The sequence below is a fragment of the Grammomys surdaster genome, unplaced genomic scaffold (genome assembly GCF_004785775.1).
Source record: "Grammomys surdaster isolate TR1022 unplaced genomic scaffold, NIH_TR_1.0 143, whole genome shotgun sequence".
NCBI lineage: Eukaryota > Metazoa > Chordata > Mammalia > Rodentia > Muridae > Grammomys > Grammomys surdaster.
In genome coordinates, this window is record NW_021604601.1 from 4,954,699 (window position 1) to 4,971,081 (window position 16,383).

Sequence of the window (16,383 nt, forward strand, 5' to 3'; positions counted from 1 at the left end):
TTATAATTTCTCAAAGCAGTAGCATCTTAATTTTTTTCACTAATTGAAAACCGCAGTTTTATGAGTTAGGATGAGGACAATGGTCTCCTAGACTAAGAACTGCCATGAAATGATTCAGATACAGGATATTAGAATGGGGATTCAGATGGGAAGGGTTGATCAAATAGCTACAGTGTGTGCTTCTTAGAAGTTCAGAGCATCTTTCCTGGGGGACAACCAACAGGAGCTGGGGAGATACGCTGCTGTGTTTGCCTTGAGTCTACTTGCCTTGAGTTGTTCCGTGCCTGGCAAGATCCCCAGTCATGATCTCGTGTGGGGCTTCTGACAGCACACTGACCTTTCCTCTGGACATGTAGCAGCAGTGAATCCAGCCGCCTCCTCTCCTAAAGGAACTTGGGCAACATCAAGGCCTGGAATGAGATTTTCATTTGTTTATGTTTCAACCACAGGCTTCAAAAATCAATTGCTCATCATTCTGACAGCTTCCTGGGAGCTAAAAGGGGCCTTTCTGTCTCCATGCTTCTGTCCAAAAGGTTTTGAAGATTTGTCTAAGGATGACACTGATGTCAATAGTAGAGACTGGCTAGAACTGCCAAAGATGGACCAGAACACACAGCTGTCAATGGCAAGGGAAGCCTACCCCAGGATGCAGCTCTGTGGCAAGGTTTCTGTCTCTTTTAAGCTGTGTTTGATACTACGTGTGATACAGAGTCCGGGAAGGATCCTCCTAACTACTGCCAAGTAGCAGGATAAATAGTCACAGCTCACATACCATTTGTTTAAGCATTTGATGTAAAGCATTTGTCCAAATGTCTGTTTCCACACAAAGTGTAATCCTTTATTTCTATTATTCACATGCAAAAGCAATCATTTTCAGATTTAAATTTCTGCTATTTAATGGTTTGCCTTCTCTCCTTTCCCATGCATTACTGGTTCTACTTGCCTTACTGTAGCTTATGGAATCTAAATACAAAATGAAGCCATGCTGCCCTCTACTGTTCTGTCTCAAACCTAGTAGATAGTGTAAGTGTCTACCATGTAGTCCTCACTCTGATCCTCAATTTCCTCCAGCCCCAGAGCATAGCGGTGCCGTCCCACCAGTTCTTCTACTGTGCAGAATGGATACAATGGTGCAGAGCCCATCCACCTGAACAGTAGATGGCAGAAATGTCAAGCCAACCACTAGACATCACTATTTCCCATTTCATCCAACAGTAAACATAAGAGAACACTGGGTTAAAGACTACTCAGGATGTGGGCATGGAGTGGGAAGAAATATACAACCAATGACTGTGAAGGTAATCAAGTTTGGTTTTTTATTATAAGAAAGATTATTATATTTATTTGAATTATTATTCTCTCTTTAAACTCTCTCATCTTACAACTCCATGGAGTGATTTCTCTACAATTTCCTCTTTTCTCAAATCTACTTTCAGAAATTTTTCTGTTAAACAACTTTAACAATATATCAGTGATTTGCAGAATTCGTAGCACAGACATTTTTTTGTAATTTTAAAGCAAGGGGATTCTGGAATGAATAATCTTTGTAGGAGTCCCTGAATCACTGAGGAAGATGGTTGATGATGTTTTAGAGTCAGGGGAGAGGTTGTTTGCAATCATGTCCCTGAAATCACCATGTTTCCAGTTGCTTATGTTTAATTAAATTAGCTACTTTTCTCATCGCTGTGACCAAAAACCTAACAATAATCAACTTAAGGTTTATTCTGACTCATCATCCTTCATGACAGGGAAAGCACAGCAGCTTCATCATGAGACAGTTGAGCACACTTCCTCTGCAGTCAGTAAGCAGAAGAGAGATGAACACTGCTGCTTGCCGTATGTATCGTTTGCCATGGGATGGTCTTGCCCACACTCAGGTGGGTTTTCCATCCTCCATAAACCCTCCCTCAAAACACACTCCAAATATGCCAAGAGCTGTGCCTCAGTAAAGCCCCAGCTTCTTTCTTAATGGATCAAGTTGACAATTAAAATGAGCCATCACATTCATTAAGAAATGTGAGAACACTAAACTAATTCTAATAGCACAATTTAAAGAGAAAATTAACTGTTACTGGAACACTATTTTCACCAAATCGCCAGTATGACAAGAATATAAGAATTCTGAAAAGAGATTCCAATTGTCAAAGCTAAAAGAATTACAAGCAAAAAGGATAGGTTACTCAAATTTCTTTAGTAAATAACTCAAACTTCAAACAGTTGAAATAATCAATTTACACAAAGGGAAGGTTTATTTTTGGCTCATGATGCTATGGGTTTTAATCCTAGTTGGTTGGTCCAGTGTTCTGGGGCTCGTGGTGAAAAGCACATTACATTAAAAAGATGCCAAATAGCAGACAAGGATGGGCTGGGAACCCACCGTCCTTTCTGGGGCATGTCTCTAAATCCAGACCTTTTAACCTGTACCTTAACACTCAGTGTCAACCTTTTCTCCACTCCCCCTGAGCCCAAGTTTCTGGTAATAGTTCTAATCAGCTTCCATGACATCACTTTTTAGATCCCTCATGTGCAGTTCTGTGCCTCTTGTCTTTCTGTGCCTTACCTGTGTTGTTTAACATAATAGCCTACCGTTTTATCCGTGCCACAGCAAATGACAGGCAGACAGTATCAGAAAGAAATTGCTTTGAGTATCTTCACCATAAATGAATAATAAATATTTAAGGTGATAGGCTTACCCTGACTTGAAGTTTACACAGTGCATACACATGTCAAAAAATTAGCACACATATATGTCAAAACATCACAATAATACAATAAAATAGAAAAAACAATTACAAGTCTATTCTTGCCGTGTGAATACTGGGAACTAAACCTGGATGCTATAGAGGAGCAGCCAGTGCTTTTAATTGTTGAGTCAGCTCTCCAGCTCCAAAAAGCTTTATCTAATGAAGGATCAGAGGAAACATCAGGACTTGAAGGTTTCAGGCTATTTGTTGTCGTTCAAAAGAAGCCACAGCATGGACGTATGTGACAAGCATTTCCATGTTCCAACCAACAAAATAGGAGGATGGATGCTTACATTGTTTATAATTTTTATATGTCCCAAATGCATTTATGCTTTTGATCATCTAAATACATTAATGGCACTCTCAACTTGAGAGACATAAAAGGCAACGGGGTGAGTCTACTTGGTCCTAGATGTAGGGTTCACTCCTCTCTGGTTACAAGGATATAAAGTCTTCCAGCTGAGATTGAGTGCAGATGAGTAATACAGGCACAGGTGTCACAGACACAGGCATAGAACAACAGGGAGCCATCCATTCCCATGGTGACCATGGTGCTCAACTAGCCCTTTGCAGAAAGAAAATGGGGGTGACTTGGATTTCTGCCTTAGCCTCCTAGTCACTTCCCCATGACCTCCCTTTAATTTACAGAGTGACAGTTTTCTGACACTGTTTTGGGTCCTTTGGGTAAGATGTGGGAAAGGAGATGCTGATATCTTTACAAGCTACTTTCTTACCTGACATGTTAGCACCAAGAGTGTTGGTGACAATTTCAGAATAGGGCTGGCTCTTCATGGGAAGACATACCCTCAGGAAATGGGATTCCACTCTGATCTCCTTTACTAAACATGAGAGGAATGAAAGAACTACTGCGGGCATCAGCTTATTTATTTGGGACAGGAATATGTTGCCTGTGCTATACAGATGTGTGAGGGTTCCTATGCTATGCTGACAAGGCTTGCTTGCATAGGGAAAGCATCTGACAAAACTGTGGGGAAATGAAGGTATTCAAAGATAAGGAAAAGGCAGAGCTAAACAGTAAATTTGGGGTTGTCTACTGGGTATTATAATAATAGATTATTCGTGACAAATTCAATATAGTCATCTTCCTTATGGTTAACATAAGAAAAAAGAATCTACATTAGTTGGTCAACGGGTCTCAGGTTTTCTCCCTATTTCTTTAAACAAAACAAAGCAGAAACGTGGTTTTATGAAAATCTGCAAGTTGAGACTTCAAACTGCAGGTGGCGCTGTGATTCTGTGAGTTTCTGTCCTGTTTAAATTTGTAGCAAGAACTAATTCTTTGATTTAGTCTATTTTCCTCAATAGGTAAAAATAAAATTAAATTCTCTTTATTATTTTGTTTTATTGTGATGATGCAGAGAAACTGTTCTTATTATTGCAGAAATATATCACAGTTACTCTTCACGATTGCTGTATGTTTCCTTAGACCAACTGATGAGAAGCCCTGATGTGATTTTTCTGCTTCTCATTCAGGATGGAGTCCTCTGTGATTCCTAACCTATTTATTTCCCAGTGTCGCTCTTAAATGAAATTGTTTCACCGAGGATTTTGGTGACAATGATCTCAGGATAAAAAAAAAATGCATATGAAAACCATTTTAACCTCTATTTTGTAACAATTGGTTAAAAAAAAAAAGATTTCCTGGAATTAAAGCCGCAGGAACTCTGGCTTGAGTCAGACCTGTCAGCTGGACAACAAAATTCCAGACAATTTGAAATTTAATTCGTTTAATTTTTCTTGTAACTGGATTAGAAAATATGATTAAGCCCTAGCAAGATAACTCTCAGTGCATCGGCCTGCCCTCAGTGCAGTGAGGAGATACTAAACTCTTAAAGGAGAAGAAAGTAAAGGGTATCAAGAGCTATATTTCCTTGAGGAGATACGTAATAGAACACTACACACACACACACACACACACACACACACACACACACTGGGACTTTTAAATGAAAGGACATTGTCTTTGCTTTCTGTGACACTCTCAGGATAGCTGCATTTTTGACATTAAGTCCCAATTAAATGTATATCAGGCTACTTTGAGGGTAAAATCAACAAAAAGAAATTAAGGATTCATCGCGGTGCTCTACAAAGGTCTTGTATCTGATCCTTTGAAATCACCTTTATGTAAAGCGACTGAGTAGTCGGGGATGTTCAAATTCTGAAGTAGGGTGAGTTTTGAGGGCAAAGTGAGTCAACATTATGCATAGACATAAAATGAGTAGAATGCCTTTGAAGAGAAAGAGAGATCCAGTCCCCGGAGTACAGTCTGACCACTATTTATTTTTGGAACATTTGATATAGTGTGTGGAAATTACAATATTTTAAACAAAGTGTGGAAAGAGCGGCAATGCCATGGCTTACACACAGCGTGTATACTATAGCATCTTAGACACTTAATGGAACCCCCATCCCAGGATTAGCCTCAACATAAAAGAAATGTAAAAACAGAAAGATGCAAAATCATTCATGGTTGCTTTTACAATTAGAGTAGGTTTCAAGAAGACTTAAACAGCATAAAGATTAAAAAAAAAAAACATTAAAGGCATTGACACTTCGTGGAAAAGAGGAATTGTACTCCAAGCACAGCAAACACAAGTTTTCTTCATTTGTTCCTGAAGAAAGTCTTTATTTTCTAAGGAATCCCTGGGCCCTGTCTATAACATTATAATCATCTTCTAATTCATCACAACTATGTAAAGATTAAAGCAGTGCACATCCAGCTCAGTACTTTTTGTTTTTTTTTTAAGTACATTTCCTCTCTCTTGAACTTGTTTGCTATAAATGTATATAAATCAGGCATGATGACAATTTAATAAGAACTTCAAGACCTGTTCATCCCGTGGGATCACTACTGTGACGTCTTTCGGGGAGCCTTCTGATTGCTCAGCCCTAAGCAGAAGCCCTATAAAATGAGGGACTTTGAGACGCTGGTCAGGTTGGAGAGCAGAGCACTAGTCAGCTACAGCCAACCCTTCCCCAGGATCAGGGGCAGACTGGTGGAGCCTTCTCCGGAGCAGAATTTCAGCACCCTAGACAGCTCCCACACCCGGGAAAGACTCCTGCCTGAAGGAAACAGCCAAGGGTAAGTAAAATCTTCCCCTTCTTCATTTTCTCTCTGCCTTTCGGACTTTGAATAGGAGTTTGTGAATTTTTCTCTCTTAAAAAGAAGTTTACAGTGTTTGTCTTTTGGCAATAGTCAAATATAATAATATTGATAAGCCACTGGATGAAGATAGAAATGCCTCAATTTCTCTCTTATGGACTATCTGCTTTGAGGATTCTTAGTCCTGCTTAACCCTTCATTAAATATTACCTTTTAAAATGAAGTAAGACGAGTTTGCTTGTGTGTGGAGTTTTGAGCAAAGTGTTCAGCTTGCTGCATTTGTTTTGGGGGTTTTCAACCTGTGTTTAAAGAGTTTTTCTTTCTGTTCCTAAACAGGTCAAACCTAGAAAGCACTCACCTTCTTTATCACTTAGTTTTTAAGTGCTGTGACCTTTATAGGTAATAAGAGACAGAACCCTTGAACACCTGTGTGTTAGCTAGGCAGTGTTTAGGAATATAACATGTGAATAGATTGAATGCCAGATGCATGGACTCTACAGATAAAGGCATATAAATTGATTTCCTGGAAAAACTTGTACCAATGCCAAGTGACTCTAAGGGCATTAACTTTTATCCTTGAATTAATTTGCCTGGGCCTTGGCTTAAAGAAATAAGTTCTCAGTGGTATTTATAACAAATAGAAAAAAATGAGAATTTAAATGTAATATGTACACAAGATTTTTTTCCTTAATGATACAAATCTATACTTTGTATCCATATATGTACATGTGAACACAAACTTTAGAATATAATTGGCTAGAAGAATAATTATGTGGGTTACACCCCAGTTTTACATCAATCAGTTATTATGGCTTCAAGGGGGGAAAGCCCAATGAATTCTATGAAGCCGTTGCCTTCAACGGAAAAGACATTAAGCTATGACAACTCTTTTATCAAAACACCGAGTCTAAAGTTAGTTGCCTCTAGCACTACAGAAGAGTGGCCTTGGATGATGCTAAAGCCAACTGAGTGCCTGCGGAGGCAAAGACAGCAGGGAGCTGAGCCAGTGTTCAAATGCCTTCACCCTGGGGATGCATCCCATTTCCAAACTAGTGCTGGAAAACTAACATTTTACAAAGTAGTCTTATGCCAGTAAGTTTGACTCTTTCCTAACGATGAAACAACCATTTATCAACTAGGCAAGAGCCCTTGGCAGTATTGCTAGACCCTCCCAAAATGTTGCCAAGTGTGACTGGGAGAGCCAGCACCCTCTCTTTTTTTTCAGAGGCACTGAGATGGAAGCTAGAAGCAAGCCTCAGTTCCTGGCGCTCCTGATGCTCTTCAGTATGCTGTTCTCTCAGTCACTGGCCTGGCCTCTCTTTGGACCACCTTCTTCAGTGAGGTAAGTTTCATTCGAGAAAAGTGTGGTCTCAGTTCAGATAAGTAGGCAGGCATTCCCCTCTGCATCTAAATGAGATTTCCCACATGTTATTTTGGAGAGTGCTGTATTTTAAATTACATAGTATTTGTTTCAATGCTTTGGTTGTAGTGTTGAGCAAATTCATTTCCAACTGAAATAAAAAAGCTTATTCTAGGCCCTGGAATTCACTTCCAGTACCTAAAAGACAACATCAGTGGCTGGTTTGCACACCAGATGGATCCCATTTCTAAACTAGTGTTAGGAAACTAGCAACTCTGTATGTATTTTCATCTCATGTCAGTTTTGTTTCTGGTACAAAAAAGATCTGTTTACTTGCCAACTTCATTTAAATTTATATTTAATAAAATGATTATAATATTAATACTTTATTAATGAGATATACACACATGAAATTCTGTCGAACAGAAATCGGTCTAGGAAGAATAATTCTCTGCCAATATTAAGGATAATGAGGAAGTATATGTACAATCTTCATAATACTCTCTATTTGAACAAAAAAAATTCTTAGTTTTACTATTTGATACAATAAAGTTTATGTTTCATATGTGTAAAGCATGCTATGTCTCAACCTAAAATAAGATAGACTTATGTTAGGAGTCAATTCATACTTAAGCTTTCTAATCTACAGGATCACTATTATCTAAAGACAGAATGTCCCGTCTTTGGTTGCTTGCTTTTGCTCTCAGTAAAGTGAGCAGTCTCTCAGTACTAACGCTCTCTCTGAAACTGTATAACGTGCTCCCCCTCCACATCATGCTTTGACAGTTAGAGTCCCAATGCCTCTATCTCAGCAGATACATAAGTCACAGGAATGTTGGAATTCACACTGACTGCTCAACCTCAGGCTCATGGATGGCCACTCTTACTATCTGCCACATCATCTCTCAGAGATACCAAAGTGCCCTAGAGCAGAAACTCTTTGGAAGTCTACCTCAATGTTCAAAACACACACACAGACACACACACCACATACACACACACACACCACACACACACACACACAGACACACACACACAGACACACACACCACATACACACACACACGCCACACACACACACACCACACACACACACACACACACTTTTAATAGAGCACTGACATTAAAAATACACATGGATCCATAAGTAGGTTGTATTTTCATTTGTCATTTGTTCCTAACTTACAGCACAGCATCATGTATCTCTAATCCAAATATGCTCATACACACTATATGAGGAGCTAGAGGGACTCCTTAAATTTACTATATTGGAATAACCATTCACAAATGTGCATAACTGTTGGGCTGATCAATAAAAAGAAATACATCATGCTGATGTAAAGATTTATGATACACATTAGGGAACTAGAAAGAGACAAGCAGGTTGCACATTGCTTCTGTCCTGTATTTGGACAATGAATACTAAATATCACCACTTCTATGAATAAGTATCAGGTTTTGTGTTTAATATTTGCTTTTTGTATGTTTATATCTTGTATAAATTGTTCTCTCTCTTAATGCTCCTTCACAAATGGACGTAGTGAAGAACACTGGGGCAATGTGCTTTGCTTATAGCTTCACTGGAATTGAATTAAGTAGAAATTATGTTTGGTTTAGAAAGCTTAGAAAAGTTGAATGACATCATCTTTGTGAGCTCACACAAAATTTTTACTTATATCCTCATTAAACATGGAAGCCATGAAGTCAAGTTATCCTATCCTTATCTTACAAATGGGTATGTTCTAATAGTTTGTTCTCCTGTTTTAAGTAGCTGTCAGACCATAAATACCATGTTAGAGAAAAGAACTGTATTGCATTTCTAGTGGGTTTTTCTTTGACCTTAATAGGTTGGATGACAGGATGCAGTTTGAAGGAGCAGGTGACCCTGATCAAGTCTCATTAAAAGCAGACTCTGACATCTTGCAGAATGCGTTAGCAGAAAATGACACACCCTATTATGATGTGTCCAGGTAAGTTCACTCTTGTTTATCTTATTTGGGAAACATCTCAAAAATGAAATACGATAGTTTTATCTTTTAAAAGGATAGCTTTTTAGTGACACTTCTCACTCTGGTTAATATCTCTAGCAACTGCTTCAGATATCCATGTGGAGAATCATTTCAGTGGCTCGGATTAGACAAATCTCAGATCAACCGGAAGCAGTCAGGATTCCATGAAGGAACAGATGTAAAGGAAAGATCCCTCCTTATAAGAGTCAAGGGATTCAACAGTGCTGCCCACTCCTGAAATTGCTTGTCTAGTGTAGTGTTACAGAACAGACCAAAGATGTCAGACAGAAGACCAAGTATAAAAAGGTTTCTAATATACTTACAAAGTTCACTAGTAGACCTAAGATCTTCTCTATTGCAATACATTTGATACCCCATTATTTGATGGAAAAGAGTAACAAAAGACATAAGAGTACTGGTGAGCTTGACCAAATTAACACATTTTTTTCATTGAATATATTTTTATTTAAGGTAGCATAAATAACTACACAAATACATATAAGCTATAAATGAATTTAAGTTCAATATTTATTAGAAAAAATCATTTTAAATATCTTACTAGAGAACAAAATAAAGTACATATCTAAAATGACCCATTTTTTTCAAACTGTTGGGCTGGACAGATACATCTCATATGGTGCTCCAAGTGACAGGACTTTCCTTTTGCTATGATGTTAGGGAACGTCCTTTAGGCTTAAGTTTTAGTGAGCAAATTTCTTTGTCATTCAAAAGCTAGGATGACTCTAAAAGAAAATGTTACCAGGAAATCATTGCCTTTGCTCCCTTGCCTTAGAAATGCCAGACATGCTGACGGAGTTTTCACCAGCGACTACAGTAGACTTCTGGGTCAGATTTCTGCCAAAAAATACCTTGAGTCACTCATTGGCAAACGAATCAGGTAAAGAGTACTTGTTATTGTTTTTTTAAACAAACACTCCATTGACAAATTTTATTTTTCTTTCTAGAATTTTATTTTCCTTGCTCAAGGCTCAAAACTCTTTGATAATGTTCAATTTTTTTAGAGAAATTATAATAAGATGTCATTGAGTAAAGCACGTTGGACCCACCCAGGGTGAGATGGAGTTTTGGGTATTTGTTGACTCTAGATACATTTTTCCTAAGTAAGTAGTAAACATTTGCGAACTAGTCAAGCTGAGCTGAACTCAGTGGGAAGAGATACGAATTCATCTCTTACTTCTTGTTGACATTTTAACTATTGTTTTTGCTCTCATTTTCCTTAGCAGTAGCGTCTCAGAAGACACTGTGCCAATCAAACGACACTCTGATGCGGTCTTCACAGATAACTACACCCGCCTTAGAAAGCAAATGGCTGTGAAGAAGTACTTGAACTCCATCCTGAATGGAAAGAGGAGGTAGGGGGAAGGAACCCTTTGGCGTGGAAATGTATAGATGACCTTCAAATGTTAAACTCTATTTGGAGACTTCTCTATTTCTCCGTCACTTTGTGGGCTTTTGTCTGCTTCATGTGGCTAATGTCAGGCTTCCCTGGCATACTTTTCAAATACTGATACACAAATGTCAGCCCTAAACCATTAGAAAACAGCATTTCTGGGGATGCTGACCTGGAAACTCTACTTTTTTTTTTTTTTTCAAAGATTTATTTATTTATTATATATGAATACACTGTAGCTGTCTTCAGACACACCAGAAGAGGGCGTCAGATCTCATTACAGATGGTTGTGAGCCACCATGTGGTTGCTGGGATTTGAACTCAGGACCTCTGGAAGTGCAGTCACTGCTCTTAACCACTGAGCCATCTCTCCAGCCCGAAACTCTACTTTTTAAAGGTTCCTTCATTTGAATTTATTGTCATCAGAGTTTAAAACGATGTTCATTTTGAATCAGGGAGTGGTTTAATCAAGTGTTCGCTTTCATGCAAGGGAACCTTACCGTATTTATATCCAACGACCCTGTTTTATCACATCTATCCATGATGCATTTGTGTATTCTAGTTCTAAAAGCATGTTTCTGTACAGTATGTAAATATTGGACACAAGGATAGGAAACCTAGTGCTCTCTCTTCTTACTCCAGTTGCCTTTGTGTGCATGGTGAGTATTAAGCATAATTCTATTTAACTGAAACCAGACAAGAGTATCCTCCTTGTCCACTAAATGATAATTCCATAAGGCTGATTTTAGATACAACGGTCTTGGAACAATTCATGGGCAATCACTAGCTGCAGAGATCATTGCTGATCCCCAGTGTATCTTGCGGAGCATCAATAATTACCTAGTCATGCTGTTATAATTGCTTCCTTGGAACATCCTTCAGCTGAAATTTTTAACATGTGCATTCTCCTTTCGTTCGTTCCATAGCAGCGAGGGAGATTCTCCAGACTTCCTTGAAGAGTTAGAGAAATGATGAGAAGGGTCTTCTGGGCAGAGCTGAAGATCAGAGGTAAGTATGCCTGTGCACCCTTACTGTGTCCACACAGCTACCATGAAGAATAGATGCAGGAGTAATTCAATGGATAAAAATATCTTAGGGCTAAAACTCCTTCTACCCAGAGATATTACCTAGCCCACATAACACCTCTATCTGAGGCAGAGCCCACCACAATGAACACCTTAAGGTGTTACATGCACTGTTCTCATCTTGGCAAAGGTACTGTTAACCATAAAGAATTTGGCCTCTGTAGGGTATTTCTTGTCTATTTACCCTTCTCCCACATGACATTCAAACACAGAGGATACTGAGTCACATCTCTGAGGGAAAGTATCTTGGTTTTGAAACTCAAGTCATGCTGTTTTTATTAACTTAAGATGTAGTCCCAAGATTGCCTGTTAGATCTTCAGTTAAATGTGAAGAAATATCACAGAAGCCCACTATGATATGTCAAGCTGTTCTGGGTTTTATTATATTCTTTCAAACATAGCAAACTTCATGGGACAAAAGTCAAAGTTAGACCTCTCTAGTGCATAGAAGCACTGCAGCTCCAGTAATATTCATTGGGGAAGATTTTTTTAATAAGAAAAAATGTGCTATTTTTTTCTTTCATGAAGCAGTGTAGGCTGGTTTTCACAACTGATTTTATATAAATGTGGATACAAGGTATATTCTTTCATGAGCTATGTAAGCATTAAGAATTTCATCATTTTATCAGAACCCACTCACAATACTTGGCAAGAGGAAAAATGTTGTATAGCTGTGTCAAAAATCAGTACACTTCTCTCCAATGGGCTATGGAGAAGATGGTTTTGATACAACCACTTAGCATGGAAGTAATCAAGACAAGATAAAATGGATCAGTATGGCTGGCCCCAGCAGAACTTGGTTTCTAATACCAGAAAATAGGTAGAATTCCAGCCTTGGCAAAGAAAGGAAAACAGCTAGTCCTTTGTGTGGATCAAAGACAACTCAGTCTCACTTTAATTTCTGGTGTGGGCATCTAAGATTTTAAGAGAGCTATCAGGAGCAAACAAGTTTTCAGAATCCATCTACAAGGGCATTTTGTTCCATCAATTAGATTAAATATGTCTTTATCAATGAAGAAAACATGGGGTAAGGAGCATGTCATAGCAATATTATCATGTGTAGACATCCCTTGGATCAAGGATAAAAGCTAGCCTGGGGTCTCAGTGGTGGAGCACTTGCCTGGTCTACAAAAAAAGCCTTGGGTTCCATGCCCAACACCAGAAGAAATAATATTGCTTTGTTACGTGACTATTTCTGCCAGATAAAGAATATGGCAGACAGCAAAATATACAGGTAAATTTATTTTTGTGACATGTAAGGTCATTTACTGGATCCCATCTTTATTATGGAAGGGTGGCTTTGGAGAAATCCTGCAGGCCTTCCTACACGCAGTCCACAAATGTTTCTTCATCAATGATTAAGTAGAGAACCTCTTCACTCTCCCACTCCTTTGTGACAGTCAGTGTTCTGGAAAGTTCTCTCTTGACTCAGCCAGACACAATATCATCAGAGGCTGTTGTTGATAAAGGACAAGGAAAAATTGATATTTACTAAATGAGTGAATGAAGCTAATATAATACAAATGTAACAATTGTTTCTGTTTAAAGCACTAATTCTTTCTCTTTTTTTCTAGAATTCTTGAAGGAAAACAACCAAGTGATTACATTATGAGTTCTACATATCTAATTCAAGAAAACAACTTCCATAGCAAAACCAAATAAAATGTGTTGTGAATATTGTGGTTTCCTTTATGTAATAACTGTGATGTTTACATTGTAAATATTATTTGAGCACTCTAAAATTCATCTTTAGCTCATGAAAGGCTTATAATTTCATATGCTATATATTCTTTCAAATAAAAATATATTTAATGATAGGTAGATAGTAGATTAATTGCAATTATCTGAAGCTTTCTGCAAGGGTAGCAATCGAGGAAAATTGATGTGTTTATTTATAGCATGTAGTTAGCTATTCAACAGAGCAGAACAGATAATCAGTGTGAACAAGCCTGAATGCTAAGCAGATAGGCTGCTGTGTTACATAAAGCAAAATATCTAAGGGGAATAACAAAAATATAGATAAAAGAGATACTTAACAAAAGGATCTTCAGAATTGTATTTCTCCAGTGATAGGGACTCCAATTCTCATGGATTCATCTGTCTGACTAGGATTTGCATTCCCCAAAGGCTTCTTCAGAGATGCTTCATCTAGGAAAAGCCCAACTTCCAACCTGGAGCTTCCCCTTTCTGCTTGTGCTATGGATGTGTAAACTAGAAGCTTAGCGGAGTGCTTGATTCCCAGTAGTAAATATTTTTTTCCCATAATCACTCACAGCGATATTTTGTCTTGTTGGCTTCCTTTGCTGAAAGTACATTTGTAGACACAACTATTTTTCCAATGTGATTGTATGAAATTAAAGACAGTAATAAAGATCTTTGGTTATCATTGCAAATGTGTACTCTTGTTCCGATTCTTTAAAAGATCCAGTGGTACCTTCTTTTACATTTATACCTACAGGTTTGGAGCTGGTTTTGTATGATGCTTGAGGTGGGATTACATTTGTCAATCCTAAATTAACAGCTACTGAAATGAGATGGAGATTTTTTTTCTCTTACATAAGGTCAAGGGCAAGACGTAAAGTTTACTGTGATGGTTCAGCCACACAAAGCTCTATCTAACAAATCAAACGAATCTACAATTTATTCCTTGTCTCCCAGGGTCTAACTCTTTGGTTTTTGTTTGTTTTCCATTAATTAATTTAATTCACCTTATATCTTGATCAAAGCCCTCCTCTCCTTCCAGACCCCCACTGACATGGCCTCTCCCCCCATCCCTCCTTCCTTTCCCCACTGAGGAGGAGGAGGTCCTTCCCAGGGAGCCAAGCCATCCTAGTACATCAAGGCACTGCAGGACTAGATACATCCTCTCCACTGAGGCCAGACAAGACAGTCCTGTTAGGGGAGCAGGATCCATAGGCAGGAAACAAAATCAGGTTAAGCCCTAGTTGTTGGGGACCTGCATAAAGACCAAACTGCACAGCTGCTACATATGTGGTGGGGGGGGGGCACTAGGTCCAGCCATTGTATGCTCTTTGGTTGGTAGTTCAGTCTCTGAGAGCCTCCAAGGGTACAGATTAGTTGATGCTGTTGGTCTTCTTCTGGTGTCCCTGTCCCCTCTAGGTTCTTCAAACCTTCCCCCAACCCTACCACAAGACTTACCAAGCTCAGGCTAATGTTTGGCTGTGAGTCTCTGCATCTGTTTTGGTCAGCTTCAGGATGGAGCCTCTCAGAGGATAGTTACGCTAGACTCCTGTCTATGAATGCAGGCTGACAGATACAACATGGCCGGAGCCTTCAAGGTATCTGAAGGAGAAAGGCAGGCCAGCAATGTGTCCGTATAGATCTGAGGACAGCTTAGCACCTTCTCCCTTCGAAATTGGCAGGGGCTGATACTGCATTCATTTAAGTCCTCACACTGAGCACCTGTGTGTCCAGGACAGCAGTGACAGATACAGCTGTGAATAGTGTCTTCACATGTTGCATCCTTGTGACAAGGCTTTAACCAGCAAAGAGGTATCAAGGTCTCATAGTGTCCCTGTAAATCCACTCCCTGTACAGTTACAGTACACACATAGACCTCCATGGAGATATGTGGCTGACAGGCACATTCATCAAAGTTGAGTGCACAGTGGTCTTCAAGGAATTGAGGGTCACAGAAGTAAGCCCCAAGAGCAGAGGGGAGGAGCAGGAGGAAGAGTAGGGAGGGTAGGAGGAGGCTAAACAAAAAACAAGAGTATACAGAGAAGCCACATGAAAGCCATTCTTCATCTGCTTGTTTTAAAGACAGTAAAAATGAACACAAAGGAGAAAAACATCATAATATTTAAAAAGTAGGGGGAAGATGAGATTACAGGCAGGCTCCCAGTTCCTCCAACTTTGTCTTTCCTCCCCTTTCTTGATTATTTCTCAAACAATCCTAAGTTCAGGGCAGAAGGTCCTGCTGGAAAAGCTGAAATAGGACAGAACGGCTAAGGATTTCCCAGCACTGGAGGGAAATCTGGTGAAGGAAAGATCAAAGTTACTTTTTAATGAATAGAGATTAAAAAGAGATGCCAGAGTGCAAAAGAAACGATCTCAGTGGTAATTAGGAAAACAGTACAAGTCCGGAGCAGGAATCATACGCAGCGAGAAGGAGCACATTGCCAGACTATACAAACAGCCTAAGATAAAGTCAAACATCCTGTAGCGCTGCAGATGCAGCCCAGTGGTAGAACATCCTGTAGCCCTGAGGACGCAGCCCAGTGGTAGAACAGTATGTGAGACCATGCTTCACCCCAGCACCACACACATAAAAAATAGGTTCAATGAATAAGTAAAATGTAATAAAAGGTTCTGTCAAAAATCAAGCAAATGACCTAAAATCCTGGGCTTGAATCAGAGGTTTAAAACACTGGTTGCAGAAAAATGAATAAAAATCTCCTGTCTGTTAAATATGAGTTTCAGGAAAAGAGGATGGGGGCTAAAGAAAGGAGAAAATAAATAACACAAAAGTGATTTCACTTCTTCTGGGCTGTATTTTTTTTTATGAGGCCTGGCTACAATCCTTCTTTACTCACCAATTAGTGTACACATTGTATGAAGGGGGCTGTTCCCTAATCAGTCTGTAGCATTTGTCAGTTTCACCCACCATGTGTCGGTGAAGAGTATTGA

General features: G+C 39.0%; 1 protein-coding gene across 1 annotated transcript; it reads left to right on the plus strand.

Moving 5' to 3' along the window:
* Window positions 1-5,722: 5,722 nt before the first annotated feature.
* On the plus strand, window positions 5,723-14,126 carry Vip (vasoactive intestinal peptide). Its single transcript, XM_028764402.1, has 7 exons — window positions 5,723-5,847; window positions 7,094-7,210; window positions 9,076-9,198; window positions 10,031-10,135; window positions 10,479-10,610; window positions 11,575-11,656; window positions 13,308-14,126. Exons 2-6 carry the CDS (start codon window positions 7,104-7,106, stop codon window positions 11,618-11,620), a joined length of 513 nt encoding a protein of 170 aa, XP_028620235.1. The 5' UTR covers window positions 5,723-5,847; window positions 7,094-7,103; the 3' UTR covers window positions 11,621-11,656; window positions 13,308-14,126.
* The last annotated feature ends 2,257 nt before the right edge of the window (window positions 14,127-16,383 follow it).